Source organism: Papio anubis, chromosome 16 (genome assembly GCF_008728515.1).
Source record: "Papio anubis isolate 15944 chromosome 16, Panubis1.0, whole genome shotgun sequence".
NCBI classification, from domain to species: Eukaryota; Metazoa; Chordata; class Mammalia; order Primates; family Cercopithecidae; genus Papio; species Papio anubis.
This window is the reverse complement of record NC_044991.1, coordinates 89,152,220-89,173,631: the sequence shown is the minus strand read 5'-3', so window position 1 is coordinate 89,173,631 and position 21,412 is coordinate 89,152,220. Positions and strand designations below refer to the sequence as shown.

At 52.1% G+C, this 21,412-nt stretch overlaps 1 protein-coding gene across 1 annotated transcript in view; it reads left to right on the top strand.

Annotated features, from left to right (window-relative positions):
* Positions 1–21,412, top strand: part of TAF4 (TATA-box binding protein associated factor 4) — an 84,454-nt gene that overhangs the window by 27,918 nt on the left and 35,124 nt on the right. Inside the window, exon 4 of the mRNA XM_031656033.1 lies at positions 20,140–20,300. Within this exon, the coding sequence (XP_031511893.1) occupies positions 20,140–20,300 (161 nt within the window). The remainder of the gene's footprint in view (positions 1–20,139; positions 20,301–21,412) is intronic.

The following is a 21,412-nucleotide window of genomic DNA, read 5'->3' as shown; positions in this document are numbered from 1 at the left end:
AAAAGTCCTTGTAGGTTATTTTAATTGAAGTTGTATCAATCTGTGGGTCAATTTTGGGAGAATTGAAATCTATGGTATAGTGACTATATCCATAAATATGGTAGATTACTTTATTTACATATTTTGTAATATATTTCAATCAAGTTTTATGTGTCTTTTTCGTATAGGTCTTACACATATTTTGTTAGATATGTGTAGGACATTCCAGGACATTCTGAGTTCATTGGTGCTATTTTAAGTATTATTTTTCTTAAACACATTTTCTGACTGGGAATGATGGCTCATGCCTGTCATCCCAGCACTTTGGGAGGATGAAGTGGGAGGATTGCTCGAGGTCAGGAGCTTGAGACCAGCCTGAGCAACATAGTGAGACCCCTGTCTCTACAAAAAATAATAAAAAAAAAGTTAGCCAGGCGTGGTGGTACTTGCCTCTAGTCCCAGCTACTCAGGAGGTTGGGGTGGGAGGATCACTTGAGCCCAGGAGTTTGAGGCTACAGTGAGCTATGACTGTGCCACTGCACACTAGCCTAGGTGACAGAATGAGACCCTTTTCTAAAAATAAAAAATAGCGTTTTCTCATTCTTTGTTGATAGTGTGTTGAATTGCAGTTGAATTTTGGATATTAATCTTACTCTAGCACTCTTAAACTCTTTCATTAAAAATTTGCAATTTTTTGAGCGTCATACCTAGGGAATTTATTATCTATGCAGTTCATGACAGTTTTATTTCACTGACGTCCTGTGCTTCACTCCCTTGTTGTCTCCTGGTATTGGGCTTGTTGGGGTCTCAGGTGCAGTGTGGAGGGGAGTGGTGATGACCGGCAGTCTGAAATTGTTTCTGATTATAAAGAAAATGCTTCTAGTGATTTACCGTTGAAGATGATAGTTGCTACAGATGTTTTTTATAGATTGCCTTCATGAAGTTAAGGAAATTCATTCCCACTCCTTTCCTCTCTTTTTTCTTTCTTTTTTTTTTTTTTTTTTTGAGATGGAGTTCTGCTCTTGTCACCCAGACTGGAGTGCAGTGGCGTGAACTCAGCTCACTGTAACGTCCGCCTCCCGGGTTCAAGCTATTCTCCTGCCTCAGCCTCCCAAGGAGTTGGGATTACAGACACCCACCACCACATGGCTGATTTTTGTATTTTTAGTAGAGACGGGGTTACACTATGTTGGCCAGGCTGGTCTCGAACTCCTGACCTCAGGTGATCCACCTGCCTTGGCCTCCCAAAGTGCTAGGATTACAGGCGTGAGCCACCATGCCTGGCCCTTTCTTTTTTTTTTTTTTGAAACGGAGTCTCACTCAAGTCTCCCAGGCTGGAGTGCAGTGGCGCAATCTCGGCTCACTGCAAGCTCCACCTCCCAGGTTCACGGCATTCTCCTGCCTCAGCCTCCCGAGTAGCTGGGACTACAGGTGCCGTTACCATGCCCAGCTAATTTTTTGTGTTTTTAGTAGAGACGGGGGTTTCACCATGTTAGCCAGGATGGTCTCGATCTCCTGACCTTGTGATCCACCCACTTTGGCCTCCCAAAGTGCTGGGATTACAGCCGTGAGCCACCGCGCCCGGCCCTTTTTTTTTTGAGGCAGAGTCTCACTCTTGTTGCCCAGGCTGGAGTGCGATGGAGCCATCTCCGCTCACTGCAACCTCTGCCTCCTGGGTTCAAGCAATTCTTGTGCTTCAGCCTCCCGAGTAACTGGGATTATAGGCACATGCCACTATGCCTGACTAATTTTTGTATTTTTAGTAGAGACGGAGTTTCGCCATGTTAGCCAGGCTGATCTCGAACCCCTTACCTCAAGTGACCTGCCTGACTTGGCCTCCCAAAGTGCTGGGATTACCGGCGTAAGCCACCTCGCCCAGTTCCCACTCCTTATTTTCTATTTTTTTTTTTTTTTTTGAGACGGAGTCTCACTCTGTCGGCCAGGCTGGAGTGCAGTGGCCGGATCTCAGCTCACTGCAAGCTCCGCCTCCTGGGTTCACGCCATTCTCCTGCCTCAGCCTCCTGAGTAGCTGGGACTACAGGCGTCCACCACCTCGCCCGGCTAGTTTTTTGTGTTTTTAGTAGAGACGGGGTTTCACCGTGTCAGCCAGGATGGTCTCGATCTCCTGACCTCGTGATCCGCCCGTCTCAGCCTCCCAAAGTGCTGGGATTACTTTCTAAAGTTGCTTTCTGTTTGCTTTTCTTGGGGCAGGGGATATTTGTTTATTTGTCTCAATGGATGTTAGATAGTATCAAATGCCTTCCTCTTATTTAAAACCCACCAAGGCCCTTGTTAGCTTCTTTGACCTGCCACCTCCCTCTTCTGCCTTGGTCTCTGATTCCTGCCATGCATGCATCTTGGCAGGTGGCTCCCCTTGTTGCTTCATGAAGAGCACCGGAGCCATCCCCTGGGGGCTGAGGCCACCCTGCCTGACCCCACCCCGCTGAGGGCTGAGGGATCTCATCTGTGGCTTCAGTCTTCCCCTGCGGGTGGCCCTCTGCCCTGCTCTTCCTAGGTCACTCCCCCACGGTGTCCTTGCTGCTTTCTTTGCCCTCCTGCCTCTCGCCATGTCCAGACAGCCGCCTACCCTCTTTTTTCACCCCTGCATCCATCATTTCCCAGCTGCTTCCTTCGAGAAGCCAGTCTCGGTGCTCAGATGAGGCCAAGAAGATCTGCTGGTGGCATGTTCTTAGGCTGGGCAGCTCTCCTTCCTAGCATAGACGGATGAATCCATTGATTGGAAGCCCCGGGAGGGTGTGCGGCATCCACATGTGTTTCTGATTTGGGGCCGGTGCCCGGTGTGTGCTGGTCGGCTGTGGGCTGCTCGGAGCCCCTGGTTTGCTGTCTCCCTGCTGGTGTGTTCTGGTATGGGAGGTTGTCTGAAAGCTGGGTTCTGGAGAACTGACATTGTGCTGTCAGTCATTTAAGGTCCATGTCATCTGCCAGCTGACCTCAGTTTTCTTGAAATTGTGCATGGGATTGGCACTGTTTAAAACATTTTGAAAGTAAGCAGAACGTTTGGAGTTGAGTGCTAGATATGTGGTTTCAGGTGCTGAGAGCCGAGGTCCTGGTGGGCCACCAGGCCCTCTGGAAGCCCATCCTCTGCAGATAGCAGGCAGTGCCTGTGGCCCCGAGCTCCTCTTCTTGCCACTGGCACTCTCAGATTGGTCCCCATTCCCCAGCCTCTCTGGATAAAGCTGCCTTAAAACACAGTGATCATGTGGAAGAGAAGCGATGTTTGTTGCCATCTGGACAAACCCACAGACCTTAGGTTAGAGAAGTCCTGTGGCCTGGCCCATCTAAGGACACAGAAACTGCTGAGATGGTAGCTCAGGGAGCAGCAGTTCGGGGGTGGAGGGAATCTCAGCATGGTCCTTGTCCTCTCAGAAAAGCAGAGCCGACTGCTTGCAGAGTTGACTGCCCCCACCACTGACTTGGAAGCACCATCCAAATGGTGACTTCTCTAACTGTTTTTGTTTAAGTTGGCAGATAAAATATATCCAAACATGTGAAGTCTTAACCTGGAGACTCCAGAGGTGCTGAGACACGGCTGGCTTCAGGAAGAGCGCAAGGTGGGAGGTGCAGGCTCGCAGCTGCGGGGGAGCTCTGAGGAAAGGAGGGTTGTTTTCTTCTTGCTTGCTGATCGTGAGAAGAATCCAGAACTTTTGTCTGGAAGTGTCCTGTGCGTTCCATGTCTCAGTGTTGCTGCGCCAGCTGCCTTCTTCCCAGGCTGTTTCACGGGGCCTTCCCTGTGAGCCCCTCCTCTGGGTGCCAGAGGCTGCATGCCCTGCACCCCGGCCTCTCCCTGGGGTTTTGATGGGAACCTTTGCTTGTTTTATTTGATTGTTTTATTTGTTGACACATGTACTTACTCTAGTAAGAAGTTATGGTGACTAAGAAAAATACTCATAATCCAAGAAGATATGATTAATGAGAAAGTCAAGAGAGAGGGAGAATAGAGGGAAAAACACCCCCCTTGGACTCTGTTCAGCTGCTAGTGGAGTAGGGTAGGGGGAAGCCGGGAGGTGGGCACAGAGTTGGAACTAAGCTCTCAGTCAAGGCAAAGGGAATGCCCAGAGTGTCATTTGAATGAATTCAGAATCTGCAGATGAAAGAGCACGTGTTAAAATTGTGCAGAGGTGAAGGCTCTCTGTTAGTGCAGGATTTTTAGAGTCTTGGGAGTTAAGTATGTGCAGATGAGTATGCTTTACCCTGAGGTTTAGCAAAGTGTCGAGGCACCCTGGGCCCAGCCAGCATGCTCACTGCTGTTGGCGGAAGTGAGCACAGCCTGATTCTGCACACGCTGGGCCTCAAGCTGTGGTGCCTGGAGGACGAGGGCTTGGACACCCAGCCTGGAGCAGCCTGGCCATGTTCCGACCTTGGACCCAGGCTCACTGAAAGAGGGAGTTGGTGAAGTCACATGAGGCCTGTGGGTTTCGGAGATTTTAGAGACCTGAGAAAATTAGAAACCAGGAATGGCTGAGAATATAAGGGAAGGCTTCACGAAGGCAGAAGTGATACCAGGTACTCGATGTTTTCAACAGAAGCCTTTCACCTAAAGACGTGAAGAAAAACCTGCCCGAGACCAACTGCAAATCATTTCCTGTTTGTTGCATGTTGTGTCTGTCAACATGCAACATGTTGGGCATTTCAGGAAGCTCAGGTGGGCAATTGAATTGAGTACTGAGAAGAGGCGAAGGAGGCCATCATATCATGGAGGTGGTGGGGTACGGAGAGCCTCCTGTGTCAGGCCCTGCCACATGTTTATCCATTAGGTTCTACATCTCTGCTGCGTGGCCCTTGGTGTTGCTTTCATGGTCACCTGATACATTTTGTGGGACCAGTTTAAAAAGTAGATAAGACAATTAAGCATTATTGGCAACTTAGTGAAGTTTTTGGACGAAATTTGTTTTCAAAAAATTTTTGCTCTAAACATGTTAATTGGAAAATTGCAGGCTCTATCTAGGTATGTGGAGTAGGGCAAGCAAGACCCCTCCCAGCACTCTCCAGCCCATCCTGCGAGTACATGCTCTGGTTTCAGGGCTAATCGAAAATGTGCCTCGAGGCATGACAGGCCGCAGTTGGGGGTGGCAGTTAAGAAAAAGCAGAAATGGGCACTGCCGGGCAGGGTAAACTTTATTAACTGCTGAATGACTGGAAAATGATTTTAATGTTTTAGAGCTGTTTTAAATTATGTGTCTGTCTACACATGAAAGCGAATCTAAATTAGTATTAAGCTTTTGCATGAAAAGGCTGTGGTGTCTGACTCTGGGTGGTGATGTCTCTGACGCTTGTGATGCTGCTGCGTCGTCCTATCCAGGACACCAGAAACTCAGATTCGTTACCTGCACTGACCGGGCACTGTGGAGGTGCAGGTGTCCAGTGTCCTGGTGGGCTCGTCGGCGTCCCTGCCTGTGACTCCGCTCTCTGGCGTGCTGCAGAGGCCGCCGCTGCCTCCTCTCCTTGTGCACGTGGCCCCACATCCCTCTCAGGGCTCTGGCTGGCTGCACTGCTCACCTGGCCTCGCAGCGCTGGCATTGTGCGTCTTTCCTCCACCTGGCCAGCTCCTGACACCCACATGGGCAGCTTCACTGTGACCATGCCCCTGCGGTACACTGTTCTTCCCTCTAGCCCAGCCCTGAGGCTTCCCCTGACCACCATGGGTTACCTGTGCCTGCTGTTCTTTTTTTTTCTTTGTTTTTGAGACGGAGTCTTGCTGTGTCTCCAGGCTGGAGTGCAGTGGTGTGATCTTGGCTTATTGCAAGCTCCAACTCCTGGGTTCAAGCAATTCTCCTGCCTCAGCCTCCTGAGTAGCTGGGATTATAGGCGCGTGCCACCATGCCCAGCTAATTTTTGTATTTTTAGTGGAGGCGGGGTTTTACCATGTTGACCAGGCTGGTCTTGATCTCCTCACCTCATGATCCACCCGCCTCGGCCCCCTAGAGTGTTGGGATTACAGGCATGAGTCACCACACCCAGCCTGCATTCCCATTCTTTACCAGGCTGTCAGCTCCTAGAGACCAAGAGCCAGGCTTTCCTCATCCCACCCCCCCACAGCAGCCCCAAGTGTAGGGGATTGGATGGAGTGTGCGTGTATGAGAGTGTATGTGTGTGTGTGCGCGCGCGTGCGTGCGCACATGCACTGGGCCCTGGGGCTGCAGAGCTAGCAGGGCTCCCTGTGAAGGGCTTCTGTGTCAGAGTTCACCAGGAGTCCCCCTGTTTACCTTGTCACTCCCCTTGCCCACCACCCCCAAGTGGAGGTCATCACCCAGAGTTGCGTGTCTAGATAGCAAAGCAGTCCTTGCTGCCAAGTTTTAACTTGCAAAATTTCAAACTTAAAAGAATGAGTACAACAAACACCTATTTACACCTTCCCTAGATCCATGAATTCCTAATTTTTTTTTTTTTTTGAGATGGAGTCTCACTCTGTCGCCCAGGCTACAGTACAGTGGCGCAATCTCGGCTCAGTGCAACCTCTGCCTCCTGGGTTCACACCATTCTCCTGCCTGAGCCTCCCGAGTAGCTGGGACTACAGGCGCCCGCCACCACGCCCGGCCAATTTTTTGTATTTTTAGTGCAGACAGGGTTTCACTGTGTTAGCCAGGATGGTCTTGATCTCCTGACCTTGTGATCTCCCTGCCTCGGCCTCCCAAAGTGCTGGGATTACAGGCGTGAGCCACCACGCCCAGCCCATGAATTCCTAAGTTTTGAGCAAAGCAGTTTTAACCTGTAGCTGATACAGGGGTTGGTATATATGGGATGCAAGACTGTGCCTTTGTCGAGTGTTGTTGGAGGCTTAGGCAGAGTGCTTTATGGCACTCTTGAATGTGAGCTCACTGTCGTGAAGGAGATCTGTGTTGGATGTTAGGTGGATGCCAGCCTCTCTGAAGGCCGCTCACGAGCTTTCCAGAAGCTGCTTTGGGTTGAAGTTTGCAGCAGGACTCTGCTCGCAGGGTGTGGCTTGACAGACACGCATGTGCACTGTACCTGTTCACAGAGATGTGTCCATGTGTTAAGAACTTCCTAAAGTGATCGTGCCAGATACAGTCACCCCGCAGTGTTCTCGGGATGGTTCCAGGGCCCCGTGTGCACATGCAAGTTCCCTGTGGAACCCAAGCGAGCAAAATGTCAGCCCTCTGTGTCCGTGAGTTTCATATCCTGTCAATGCTGTATCTTCAGTCCTTGCTTGGTTGAAAAAAATCTGCGTGTAAGTGGACCCTGGAAGTTGGACCCATGTGTTTCAGAGGTCAACTGTAATTTTCTGAAGTATTCTTACCAAAATATCTTAGCCATTTAAAGTTAACTTAAAGATAATATAAGGAGCTAGCATTTTTTGGGGGGGTATGTTTGGGTTTGCATAAGCCCTGGCAGGAAAAAAGGCCAGAACCCCTGTGTGGGGTGGGTCTGTCCCTGTTGGTCACTCTGACTGGCACCCCTCAGCACCTCCAGCATCCCAGAGCAGGTGCGACTCCCGGGTGTCCAGGCCTCTGCTCGGTGCTTTAGGGAGACTCAGCTGCAGGAGCAGAGCACGTGTGGGACCCTGCACCATGGAGAGGTGGCTGTGAGCAATCAGATGGCTTAGAAGCCCACTCGACTGCTTTTACAACTTGGAAAATGCAATTCAGAATGATACAGCTCCTGCCCTGGCTGACCGGTTGCACGCCCAGGCAGGGGCTCTGTCTAGGAGTGGCTATATCACGACGTTTGCCGTCTGTACAGATGTACCATCATTACAGATGTGCTTTGCAGTGCCTCTGCATTTTGAGGTGAAAGACGGTCTTTAAACTTCAGGGTGAACTTTTACACTTGGAGTTTGGTGTATTGTTGCCATTTCTTTTGTGTTGATTTGCACATAGCTCTTTTGTACACAGGCACGATCTGCATTCCTGTTGAGTCTCAGAGAAATTAACAAGTGAAGCAAATCATGAGTAGAAGTCTCCACAGGTTGGTGTTTTAACTTTGCTCTAAGGTGAGCAACTGCGTATTCGTGAAATTTGGCCAAATGATGGGGGGATGCTGAGTTGGCTGACTGCTGTGCAGACCACCTAAGGAATAAGGATAAACCCTGGAATCAGAGCCCAGGGGAGAGTGTTGGGCCCAGCTCTCCACTCACAGGGCGGCAACAAGCTGTGGGTGGGTTGGTGGAGGCCCCATTCGGGCCCTTCCGCCTGCAGAGCAGAGCTGCTGATCCTTCAGGAGAGGCTGCTTTTTCCTGTGCCGAGTGGGGCCTGCTGGGTTCGTGTTTCTGCAGAGCCTGGCTTTCCAGAGGGTGTGGAGGGTGCATGCAACCTGTCCACCTGCGGTTTTGTGGAGACGGGGGCTGGAGCCAGCTCCCACAGAGCTGATGCTTTGTGGCCTGCTCCTCAGGCCTGACCACAGTTCCTTCTGCGGCATTTTGGGGGATCCGTTTTCCATCAAAGGAGCTAGCTTGGTGTTATTTCTCGGAGACTTGAACGTGCACTTTCATTCGGAGGCTGGGAGCTGAGGACCCCTGCAGCTGTTTCATGCTCCGAGCTACTCAGTGAGATACTCTGTTAAAAAGGCAGCGTGGTAGAGGGTGTGATCGCTTGGTGATGTCATCGACAGCACGCTCACGTCCCTGTGTTGCTCACGGGGTCAGGTGGAGTAAAACTCATTGAACATGGCCTGGTTTTTGTGTGTGGTGGTGAATGGAGTTGTTAATATGACTCTTGGGCAGCTCCTAGTGTTCTTAAGAGGCAGGGCTGGCGGGGGAAGGTCGTGTGCTAACTGTGAATCTGGCAGTTATTTTTGCTCAGGAAGGATGGTGGGAAGAAGAGAATTAAAACTATGCTTTCCATTATTTTTTTGGGGGAGGGTTGTACCTTTTCTTGCTCTCTGAGGGCTACATGCGTGTGTTTTAAGAACTGTATTGGGTGTGATCGACAGCAATAGGCCAAGCACATTTAAAGTGACTGGTGAGTTTTGACAGACGTGCATGCATGTGAAGCCATCACCCCAGGGTCAGAATGGTGAACCCTACCCCCAGCACAGCCTCTGCCTCTCTCTAGCCCTCCTTTCTGTCGCTCCCATACCCCTTATCCTATCTGCTTTCTGTTACCGCAGGGGAGTCTGCGTGTTTTAGAATTTTATATAAATGCAATCAGACAGTGTATTAGTCTGTTCTCACATTGCTATAAAGAAATACCCGAGGGTGGGTAACTTATAAAGGAAAGAGGTTGAATTGACTCACAGTTCCACATGGCTGGGGACAATCATGGCAGAAGGTGAAGGGGAAGCAAGCACCTTGTTCACATGATGGCAGGAGGGCAGAGGAAACTGCCATTTATGAAGCCACCAGATGTCGTGAGAACTCACCCGCTATCATGAGAACTGCCTGGGGGAAGCCGCCCCCATGATCTAGTCACTTCCCTCCCTCTACACATGGGGATTACAGTCGGAAATGAGGTTTGGTGGGGACACAGCCAAGCCATATCACATGGTGTGTGCTCTCTCTTTTCTGGCTTCAACTCGGTGTGATTATTCGAGAGTCATTCGTGTTGTGTGTATCAGTAGTTCATCCCTTTTTATTTGAGTGCTTTTCCATGATAGATACACCAGAAATTGTTTATGCTTTCATCCTTTGGTGTACTTTGGAGTTGCTTCCAATTTATGGCTATCAAAAATAAAATTGCTTGGAGTGACCCATGTGTGAGCCTTTTTAAGGCCACACAGTTGCTTTTTGTTTGCTTAAACACCTCAGGTGGAATGGCGGGTCCTACATGAGGAGTGTGTTTAACTTTCTAAAAAACTGTAGGCTGTTCTCAGAGAGGCTCCCACCAGCGGTGTACAGGAGCTCCGGTTGCTCCACGTCCTGGAGAGCACCTGCTCTTTTTAGTTTTAGCTATTTTAGTGAGTGTGTAGTGGGGTCACTTTAGAGATTTAATTTGTGTCTCCCTGATGACTAATGATGTTGAGCTCTCTCCGTGTGCTCATTTGCATCCGTCTGCCACCTTTGGTGAAGGGTCTATTCAGTTGCCCACTTTCCTTTTTTTGAGATGGAGTCTCGTGGTGTTGCCTGGGCTGGAGTGCAGTGGCGCCATCTTGGCTAACTGCGATCTCTGCCTCCCGGGGTCACGTGATTCTTGTGCCTCAGCCTCCCAAGTAGCTGGGACTACAGGTGTGCACCACCATGCTTTGCTAATTTTTTGTATTTTTAGTAGAGATGGGGGTTTCGCCATGTTGGCCAGGCGGGTCTTGAACTCCTGACCTCAAGTGATCTGCCCGCCTCAGCCTCCCAAAGTGCTGGGATTACAGGCATGAGCCACTGCGCCCAGTCTGGGTTATTTTCTTACTGAGTTTTGAGGATTCTGCATATATTCTGGATCCAAGCCCTTTATTAGATAGATGCTTTCTAAAGATTCTGTCCGTTCTGTGGCTTGTCTTCTCATTCTCTAGCAGTGTCTGCTGAAAAGCCGCAGTTTAACATTTTGATGAAGTCTAGTTTATCCCTTTGTTCTTTTATGCGTTGCGTTTCTGATGTTATATCTAAAATTTCTTTGCCTAACTCCGGGTTACAGAAATGTTCTCCTGTTTTCTTCTGGAAGTTTTAGGTTTTACGTTTAGGTCTGGATCCATTTTGAGTTGATGTTGGTACACACTATGGGGTGTGGGTCCAGGGTTTTGCCTGTGCCTGTCCAGTTGTTCCAGCATGTGAGAAGCCCGTCCTCACCACCGAATTGCCTTTGTCCATCTGCGTGTGGGCCTGTTTGTGGACTCTGCATGGCTGTGTTGGTCTGTTTAACTTTGCACCAACACTGTGCTGTCCTGGTTATTGGAGCTTTTTTTAGGCAGGGATCTCACTGTGTCACCCAGGTTGGAGTGCAGTGGGGTGATCTCGGCTCACTACAGTCTATGCGTCCCGGGCTCAAGCAGTCCTCCCACCTCAGCCTCCTGAGTAGCTGGGACCACAGGCATGCCCACACTGTCTAATTTTTGTATTTTTAGTAGAGATGGGACTTCACCATGTTTTCCAGGCTGGTCTCGAACTCCTGTCCTCAGGCAGTCCGCCTACCTTGGCCTCCCAGAGTGCTGGGATTACAGGCGTGAGCCCGGCCCTGAGATTACTGGAGCTTTCTTTTCTTTTCTTTTTTTGAGATGGAGTCTTGCTCTGTCGCTCAGGCTGGAGTGCAGTGGTGTGGTCTCGGCTCACTGCAACCTACGCCTCCCGGCTTCAAGTGATTCTCCTGCCTCAGCCTCACAAGTAGCTGGGATTACAGGTATGAGCCACCACGCCCAGCTAATTTTTGTATTTTTAGTAGGGACAGGGTTTCAGCACGTTGGCCAGGCTGGTCTCGAACTCCTGAGCCCAAGCAGTCTCCCTGCCTCGGCCTCCTGAAGTGCTGAGCTTTCTAATGCATCTTGAGATCAGCTCGTGTCAGCCTTCTGACTTTTTCTTGTTTGTTTGGTTTGAGAGGGAGTCTCATTCTGTCACCCAGGCTGGAGTGCAGTGGTGTGCTCTCGGCTCACTGCAACCTTCGCCTCCCTGGTTCAAGCGATTCTCGTGCCTCAGCCTCCATTACAGGGGTGCACCACCACGCCCAACTAATTTTTTATATTTTTAGTAGAGACAAGGTTTCACCATGTTGGCCAGGCTGGTCTCGAACTCCTGGGTTCAAATGATCCGCCCGCCTCGGCCTCCTAAAGTGCTGGGATTACAGGCATGAGCCCCTGCAGCCAACCTGACTGTACTTTTTTTTACAGTTGTGTTGGTTACTCTAAGACCTTTGCATTTCTGTATGAATTTTGGAATCACCCTGTCAGTTTCTACACAGGAGGCTGCTGGGACTTTGGGATTCATTGCTTCTGCAGATCAGTTTGGGAAGAGTTGACATCTTAACCATCTTGAGTTTCCTGACCCATGAACACAGTGCACGTCCCTTCACTTGCTCACATTTTTGTTTTAATCAGCGTTTTGTAGTTTTAGGGGAGGATGAATCAAAGTTCATGATTTTACAGTGGTATCTACGATGTGCGGGGGGTAGGGGGGTGCTGCAAGTGCTGGACCAGGAGCTGTGTCAGAAGCTTCATCTTTAGCAAAATATTCGGGGTGCGGTGGTGTTAGCGCCTGCACTGGGCTGCATATGTTCCCCTTTGCTGCTTTGCTCCGGCCCTTACGCCTGCCAAGCCCCGTGAGGTGGGAGAGAACACTTGGCTTTAGCCAGAACAGGATAGAAGGAAGATGCGGCTGTGCACCTGTCCCAGCACAGCACCCGCTTAGAGAGAAAACAGCCTCTGTAGGAAGAGCACGCTGGATTCTGGAGGGGCCCTTTCCACATCTGGGCCGTCACCACGTGTGTCCTGTCCACCACTGGTCCACATCTGGGCCGTCACCACATGTGTCCTGTCCACCGCTGGTCCACATCTGGGCCGTCACCACGTGTGTCCTGTCCACCGCTGGTCCACATCTGGGCCGTCACCACGTGTGTCCTGTCCACTGCTGGTCCACATCTGGGCCGTCACCACGTGTGTCCTGTCCACCGCTGGTCCCAGCTGGCAGCATGGAGAGGGTTCGAATGTCCTAGTTACGGAGGGAAGTGGGGCTGCAAACCCTCAGGTGTCAGACCACCCCTTTCCACTGTGGGGAAACACCACTTTTGCTCATCTCTTTGGCCCTTTTGGTAGCTTATTCCTTAAGGACCATGCTCCTCTCTGCTGGGGACGAGACTGCCTGCTGGTGGCTCTGTTTGTGTTTTCTGGGCCTTCCAGAGGGACTGCCTTTATTCTGCAGCCAGCCGCAACCCTTCCCACTTCTCCATGCTTGGGTGTGGAGTGAGGGCCAGGGCAGCCAACTGACAGCACAGCTGTCCTCTGCGTTTTCTCGGACAGAAGTCATCGCAGGCCCGCCCACCTCCTGACTGCACAAGTCTCCACTGCGCAGACACTTTCGTGATACCGTTCCAAATACAGCTGGGAAGGGGAGGGAGGGATTTTCTTAGATTTGTGTCCCCAGGGGTCCATCCTGGGGTGTTCTTGCCCCTCCAAGACCTTGGCGCGCTGGGAGGGCCTGCTCCGCCTCTGACGCTGGCAGCCGCTGGCCGCTGTGTACCTGAGTTTCCGAGCGTCCTCCCGGGGTATGGACCTGCCCTGCCCCCCAAGAATTCACTCACTCACAGAGCAGCCACTGCATACAGTGCCTCCCTGTCGCCATCTGAGGTACTGGCTGGCTTTTTTTTTTTTTTTTTTTTTTTAATTTAAAAATGTAAAACTTTAAGCGAGACTCCGTTTCAAAAAAAAAAAAAAAAAAGCATAAAACTTTAATCATATGCTTGTTTTGAAGAGCAGAGCTTTCAGTGACAAACAGACTCTGTTGGCCTACCCACCCCCTTTTAACTGCCTCTCAGAGGGGACTGCTTTGAATACGTGTATCCACATGGCTCTGCCTGTACAGCCACCTCCTGAGGTTGCTGAGTGTCAGCTAGCGACTATCCGGCCACCCAGCCGCGGTCCGCAGAGCCCCGGCCCAGCCCACGCAGCCCTGGCCAGCTCTGCGTTCGGCGCGCACAGCCCTTGGCTGTGAACACGCTGTTTGAGTCGAGCCAAGTGCTGTGCTGCTTCTGCTTCCTGTGCAGGCAGCTGTGTCTCAGGAGCTAGAAGTGCTGCGGGCTCCCAGGTGCTTTTACTGCCCTACAGCCAGCCCCAGTGCCTTGGCCCTCTGGACCCTGCGCCTGGCCATGCCTGGTCCTCCCTTCCGCTTCATCCTTGAGAGTCCCCTTGTTTCCTTTGGGTTCAGTCCCATGTTTCCTGGATCCTGTCTTTTGCTTTCTTCACTTACTCCCTTGTTTAAGTGGCTTCTCCCTTCTTACAGAGTATACCTTTTTTGAGACTTAGTTTGTCTGAAATGCCTTTTTTTGCTTCTGAGCCTTGATGGGTGGTTTGGCCTGGCATTGAGTTCCAGGTGGAAGGTAATTTCCCGTGGGGTTTCTAAGGTGCTGGCCATCTCTTCCCGTTTCTGTGGAGCTCTCAGGGCTGCCAGGCTCTGCTTCCCTGTACTGTGGCTGGGATCTGTGTTTTTCCCCTGGAAACACGGGGAAAGTCTTTCCTTCCCAGTGGTCTGGCTTCTGCGGTGAGGCTGGTGTGCGCCTCCTTCCTCATGTTCACGCTGGCTCCAGCAACTGCTCTCCTTTCTATCCTCCTCCTAGAATTTCTGTTGATGACCTGTTGGGTTTTCTGGAATGCTTCTTCACATTTTCTCATCTGTTCTTCCAAGTTTCCACTCTCTTTTTCTGTACTGTATTCAGGGGGAATGCCTCGGTGCTGTCGTCTGGTCATCCCAGGAATTTTTAATTTGACTGTTGTATTGGATAATCTTTGTGATTTTGTAGAGGGTTTCTTGCCTATTTTGATCAGTTCACTGTTTTGGTGTCTGGGTTGATTCTGGGCCTTCCTCGGGCAGCTGGTGGTCTCTGGCTGTTTGCCCATCTGGTGGAGGGGCTGGTATTGAGCTGTGACAGTGACGGTGAGATGGGACAGACATCCTAACAAACCAGACACCCAGAAAGGCTGGGGAAGTTGGATAAGTGTTCTTTTAAATGAAGAATTTAGCGTTCTAGAAAATAAGGAAAACCAGCAGGGCTCAGACGTGGAGTTGGACGGCACCTCAGGGTGGGACCTTGTGTCCCCGTGGGCTGGCAGGGGCACCTGCCTCGGTGCCCCAATACTTGTGCCAGAGAACCCCATAGCCTCAGGAGGAGAGCTGGCGCTGAGAGCCCCTCAGGCCCAGGAAGAGCCCCCCACTGGCAGAGGGGACAGCGGTCCCTGCAGCCTGTCCTGTGCGTCAGGAGGGAGGAAATGCCTCTCTGAGAATCCACGGGGGCCTGTCCTCCCGGGCTGGGGTTGGGGCCATGCTCCCAAGTGACTTGGGTACCAGGACGGTCACAGCCCTGGGTTTGGCAGAGGTGAACGTGGACCCCTGTGGAGTGATGTGTCCTGACCTGGGCTACACAGGAGAGCCACAGACAGAGCCATGCCAGTGTGGGCAGTGCAGGGCCAAGAGGTAGCCCGGGCTGGGCCTCAGGAGGCCAGGGCAGAGTCCTCCACAGCCCTAGGCCCAGGGCTGGGGTTTGTGCTGAGAGTGCCGGGCAGCCTGTGGCACCCGGCGAGGGCATTTCCCCCCCAGGTGAGGGTTCCCAGGATGCAGGTGCCTGTGTGGTTTTCACACAGCTTCACGTGCTCTACATTTTGGCTTCAAATACAGTAAAAGTGTTACCTACGAAAGGAATCAGGAAAACTGTCGTGTGGGGTAAGAACCCTGGTGTTTCGCCTTAGGGAGGGTGGGATTCACTCACACTGGGAATAGGTGGGTGGGAATCGGTGATGGCATGCTGAGCTGGGGACGTGGGTCCCTGGAAGACTCCGGGGGAGGCACTGGTCACCGCAGGCCGCTGGCCGGGCTCTGGAGGGGCGCACACTGCTCCTTCCCCAGGGAGGTGTCCGGCGGCCGCTGCTGGCTCTGCATTGCCCTGAAGCAGTGTGGCCTTGAACTGCTGGGAGAGTGGAGAGAGTTTCACACTGTTTCAGTTTCAGAACCTACATTTTCACCATAATGAAAAATAGAAAATAGCTTAAATCTTCAGCAAAAGAAAATTGTAAACACATTTTGGGTGAAATTGTATGTAGCCATGGACAGTTATGTTTCTGAAGAATGTTTACTGCCATGGGAAGTGCACCCGGGGAGTGGGCAGGGAACAGGGAAACGGGCAGAGAACTGGGGCGGGTGGCCCCCGTGGTCCTTACGGCTTCCAAGTGCACAGGCTCACAGGTGTGCACGCTGGGTGGCACCTGAGCTGTGCCAGGCAGGGGAGGGGCTTCAGGAAGTTTCCATTGTTCTTGTACTTATCTGCACTTCTTAAATTTTCTGTGAAGAACACCTCTTTCTGTGGTAAGGAAGATACTAGGACAATTAGAAAAGGAAGTCCCAGTGTGGTTCTGTTAGCTGGACCCAGACACATTATGGTGGTTGTATGTGCACATTGGCTGGCGTGGGGTTTTGGTTATGCCATGAAGGAGTCTCCAGGAAGGTGGGATGGGGCAGAGAGAGGGGCTGCGAGCTGAAGAGGTTGCCGGGGATGTGGCAGTGGCCACGGTGGCCCAGTCAGGAGGCAGGGTCCCAGGCCCCGGCTTCCTGACCTTAACTGTTAATGACCTTCAGGGCTGTGCCCCATCCCGTCACCACCTGGAGTTGCCCGTCTTGGTTGAACGAGGACGCTGAGGGTCTTTGGGACGGATATCGTGTTTCTTGTTACAGGTTTGACCTCTTCCTCCCTGACTCGAGGGGCTGGGTATGTGGAGCCGGTTGTGCCTCTGTATCCGAGAGCCCTGCTGCCTGTCATCCTTGGCTCCTCGCTGCACTCCTCACAAAGACCTGGGTGGGGACGCGGCCAGTGTCCCACGCGGCTCTCTCTGGGGCGCTGTCAGACAGAACCGTCTGCCCTGGCCTCGGGGTCCCATCTGTGGGGTGGGGCGGGGGCCACACCTGCCACATTTACCCTGCTGCAGGTGCAGAGAAAGGACCGGAGGCACAGGGGCGGCTGCCTTTCGTAGGCCAGGTGCCGCCCATAACCACGGTGGATGACTCTTAAATTAGTTACGTCTTGAGACGGAGTGGCACTTCTTTGCTTTGGTGTGAATAGATGCTGCTGGATTATTTGTCCGTACACAGAAGCTCATAGGACCCAGAACTGTGAGAACATCTCGGAAACATGGCTTGGATGCAGCTGTTGGTGTTCTGACTGTGCACAGACCATCACGCAGTGTCTGACTTTGCTTTTTGGCATAGTCAGGCTGTGATACAATAACCAGGGAGGCGGACAAGAAAGTCCCCAGTGACAGCGCCTCCTATGTGCTATTTGTTGGAAGCAAACCTCAGTTCGGCTTAGGAGATGTGGCCACTCATGCTTGGTTCACAGATATTTTCAGTGCTTCGAGAGGCTACATTATACCTGCCTGAAGTCACATGGTCACTTCTTGTGGGATGTTTGATTCCTTCTCCAACTTTTTTCCTAACCACAAGGGACACTGGCCCCGACCATAGGGCACATTTCACAGTGACCCATGTCTGTTTCCGTACACTTTTGTGATGTCCAGAATGCCACTTTTATTTTGTTAGAATTTTAACAACATTGCTAATTTTGTTAATACTTTTTTTAAAAAATGTATTCCTATAAATATCTCTGGATCCTTTTTTTTTTTTTTTTTTTGAGGTGGACTCTGGCTCTGTCGTCCAGACTGGAGTGCAGTGGCGCGATCTCGGCTCACTGCAAGCTCCGCCTCCCGGGTTCACACCATTCTCCTGCCTCAGCCTCCCAAGTCGAGTAGCTGGGACTACAGGTGCCTGCCACCACGCCCGACTAATTTTTTGTGTTTTTAATAGAGACGGGGTTTCACCATGTTAGCCAAGATGGTCTTGATCTCCTGATCTCGTGATCCACCTGCCTTGGCCTCCCAAAGTGCTGGAATTACAGGCGTGAGCCATCGCACCTGGCCTTGGATGCAATTTTTTAAAGCACAAAGCTCCTGATAATTAAAAGTCTCTTCACTCGCTATGAGATTGGCAGGTTTGATGCTGGGTGTGGAGGCACTGGGACACTGAAGCCTCCTTTATCCTGTTACCATCCCTGTGTGTGCACTTAAGTCTGCATCCATTATCGGCTTCTCAGAATTCCTTAAAAACATTTTTTTGTTTTTAGGAAATGGAGTCTCACTCTGTGGTCCAGGCTGGAGTGCAATGATGCGATCATAGCCCACTGCAGCCTCCAACTCCGGAACTCAGATGATCCTCCCACCCTAGCGTCCCAAGTAGCTGGAACTAAGGTGTGCCACCACGCCTGGCTAATTTAAAAAAGATATATTTTTTTTAGAGATGGGGTCCCACTATATTGTCCAGTCTGGTCTCAAACTGGCCTCAAGCGATCCCTCCACCTTGGCCTCCTAAAGTGCTGGATTTCAGGCGTGAGCCACTACACTCATCCTGGCTTCTCAGAACTCTTGAGGAGGAGGAGCAAGTGTCTCCAAATGCAGTGAATGAAGTGTGGGGTTTGAGGATATTGTATTAGGGTTCTCTAACGGGACGGAACTAATAGGAGAGGTGAATATATGAAGGGGAGTTTATTAGGAGAATTGACTCTCAGGATCACAAGGTGAAGTCCTACAATAGGCTGTGAGCACGCTGAGGAGCCGGGAAGCCAGTCCGAGTCCCCAAATGTCAAAAGTAGGGAAGCCGACAGCGCAGCCTTCAGTCTGTGGCCAAAGGCCCGAGAACCCCTGGCAAACCACTGGTGTAAGGCCAAGAGTCTAAAAGCCGAAGAACTTGGAGTCTGATGTTCCAGGGCAGGAGGCATCCGCTCGGGAGAAAGATGGAGACTGGAAGACTCAGCCAGTCCAGTCCTTCCACGTTCCTCTGCCTGCTTTTGCCCCAGCCATGCTGGCAGCTGATTCGATGGTACCCACCACATTGACGGTGGGTCTGTCTCCCCCAGTCCGCTGACTCAAATGTCAACCTTCTTTGGCAGCACCCTCACAGACGCACCCAGGAGCAGTACTTTGCATCCTTCAATCAAGTTGACACTCCATAATAACCATCACAGACATGGGGTGTTTACCAGGTGTCTTGTTTTGGGGTCCCCAGGCCCCATGTGTGCTTGGGTGAGAGTGGAACTCTCCCTCGTGACTTGCAGCAGCTCTGGCGGCCACATGGCTGATGAGTGTCCGCCTGGCTTGAAGGCTGTTCTGGGCACTGTGGGCACAGACTCGAGATGGAGCCTTGGAGGCCTTTCCTGTTACTTCGTTCGTGAGCTCCAGGCTTGGAGAGTCCAGCAGGTTATTTGCTGCAGCTGGGTGTTTCGTTTTTGTTTGATTTCTCCATGGTTTATTTTGAAAGGGATGTTTTGGGGGGAAGTTTTCTGAATGGGCATAAATGTGGCTTTTTGGATCAAGAATTTTAGATGTTAGCCCAGGAGAGGCATTACCGTTATTCTTGATACCACGCTGAGTTTCGAAAGAGCTGGAGCCCAGCAGCTTCCCAGACTCTCCCGAAACCTCTGAGAGTGCCCCAGCGTCGTAGCACAGGAGGAGGAAGCCCCACGCTTATTTGTCAGGACCAACAGGAGGTTTTCAGGCCTTACTTTATCTTTTTTGAGGTTACTGTTTTCCATTCTCCATAAAGGGGAGGAAGGAGAGGCTGGGAAACACAGTGGCCGCCCCCTGTGCCCTGCGGCTTGGCCAGCGTGTGATGGGTGGTGGGGACGGCCGGTGGCGGTGCCTCATTGCACGTGTGTTTAGTTTCTCAGCTCTGTGGTGCTGGGCCGTCTGCCGAGTCTTCACGCGGGAACGAGTGCAGTGTTTATAGCCCTGTTCCCGCGGCTGCATCCCCACCTCTGTCATGGGAAGTTAACACTTAAAAGTTGGACCGTTGTGTTACTGTTTCTAATGGAATTTGTGATCTAACTGGTTGCTGTTTTTTGAAGCTAAAATTAATGCCAAACCTAAATGTAGGATTTGCTTTCCCACGATTTAGCTCAAGAACCACGAAGGGCAAATAGTTCTCCTTTCCTAAGGGTTGTGTCGCATCTCTGCGCCTGTGTTGTGGGTGTCAGGGCAGCGCGGGGGCAGCACTGTCCCGTCCCCCGAGAGGAGGGTTCTGGTGAGGAGCCTCGTGGCCCACCCTCCTTCTGCTGGGTCTGGGCGTCACAGGACAGCAGGTTGGGAGAACCTGGAGTGTGGGCCGTAGACATGGTTGTGACCTCTAGGCCCAGCCCAGCCGACATGGCCGTGGCACAAGCAGGAGGTGGGAGCAAGGAGACTGGCATGTCTGTGGGGTGTGTGGGCCGGTTGGGGGCATGGGGGCACGTGATGTGGCCAGTGGAAGCCATTGCTACATTGCCTTGCTGTCCGGCTCATTCATGAAAGGAAGGCTCAGGTGCCATTTTTTTTTTTTTCACGGCCTTTTAGCAACCTTTACAGTTTTCTCGTCTTGTATACCATCGTGATTCACAAGTGTGTTTCGAGTTCGGGGGATTCGTGTGTTTAAGACTTGATTTCCTTTGTTTCCTTCTCACAGCTGTCAGCTTTCCCTGGGTCGGGCCAGGGTCTCCTCAGGGCTCTGGGGCGGGTGCATTCCTGACGCCAGGTCTGCTTTGTCTGCAGGAATGGTCCTCGTCCGAAGTGAGAATGGGCAGTTGTTAATGATTCCTCAGCAGGCCTTGGCCCAGATGCAGGCGCAGGCCCATGCCCAGCCTCAGACCACCATGGCGCCCCGCCCTGCCACCCCCACAAGTGCCCCTCCCGTCCAGATCTCCACCGTACAGGTGAGTGCACGTGTGCCCTGGAGTGTGAACCCCTTCCCTGCCCAGCCCCTCTACCCACGCATGCTGGGGAAGCCTGCAAGGGCCAGGCATAGCCGTGGGAGTGAGGACTGGGAAGTGTGTGCGGTGTCCGGTCCCATCCAGGATGGGCCAGGACGGCACTGCTCTCCTGTCCTCCTCTTGGTGGCAGGGCCTTGCCCAGCTCAGAGGCACCAGCTCCTGCAGCCCACCGAAGGGCTGGCCGAGTGGGGTCAAAGTGAGCAGTCCAGGATTGGCCGTCCTGGCCCCTTCCCTTCTCTCCCTATGGCTTCACCTTCCTGTGCCTGTCCCCTCATCTGCAAAGTAGAGATCGTGCTAGGACTCCACTGGCAGGACGCCACCAGCACTGCATGGAGACTCTTAAGGCACCGAGAGTCCTGGAGCCTCTGTGTGCGAGTGGGGTTGGCTGCTGTTGTTAGGGGGCGCATGAGGGCCACACACACACAAAACCTCGTCAGCCTTCAGGGCCGAAGCTCCCGACTCCCGAGTTGTGGTAGGGAGCATGGATTCTGACTTGGAGGGCAGAGTGCCCGGGACTCGCCTTTCCCGGCGTGTGTCTGTGTCTGGCCCCATGACTGTCACCTGCACGTGCCCGCACGCTGCGTGTTCCTGCTCCGTCTCCTGCCGTGTTTCCCTGGCACTGTGACCCTGCTGCTCTGAACGACCTGGCAGGTTTGTGAAGACTGGAATGACTTGATCAGCGTTCTCTGCCTGCCACGTGACCTGCGTACCCTCTGGAGTCGTACCTCTGTCCCATAGACGGGGACGTGGACAGACGTGCCGGAGGCTGCCAGAGACCACCTAGATCTGAAGTAGCACAGAACGGTGTCCTCAAGTCTGCAGCATCTGTCTGCTGAGTGGGATGCTGTGGAAGACACTCGTGGCTTCACTTGCACTGTGGGCATCGCGTTGCAGTCTGCCATCTGCTCTTTCCATGTCAGTCTCTCTCTGACAAACTTCATGGGCTCAGGACTTGTGGTGTCCCTCTGTCTCAAGCAGCCACCTTCCTTCCTCTCTCTGGCACTGACTGGCCATCTAGCCTAGGGGCGGCCACATCCCTTCCCCTCTGCGGCACC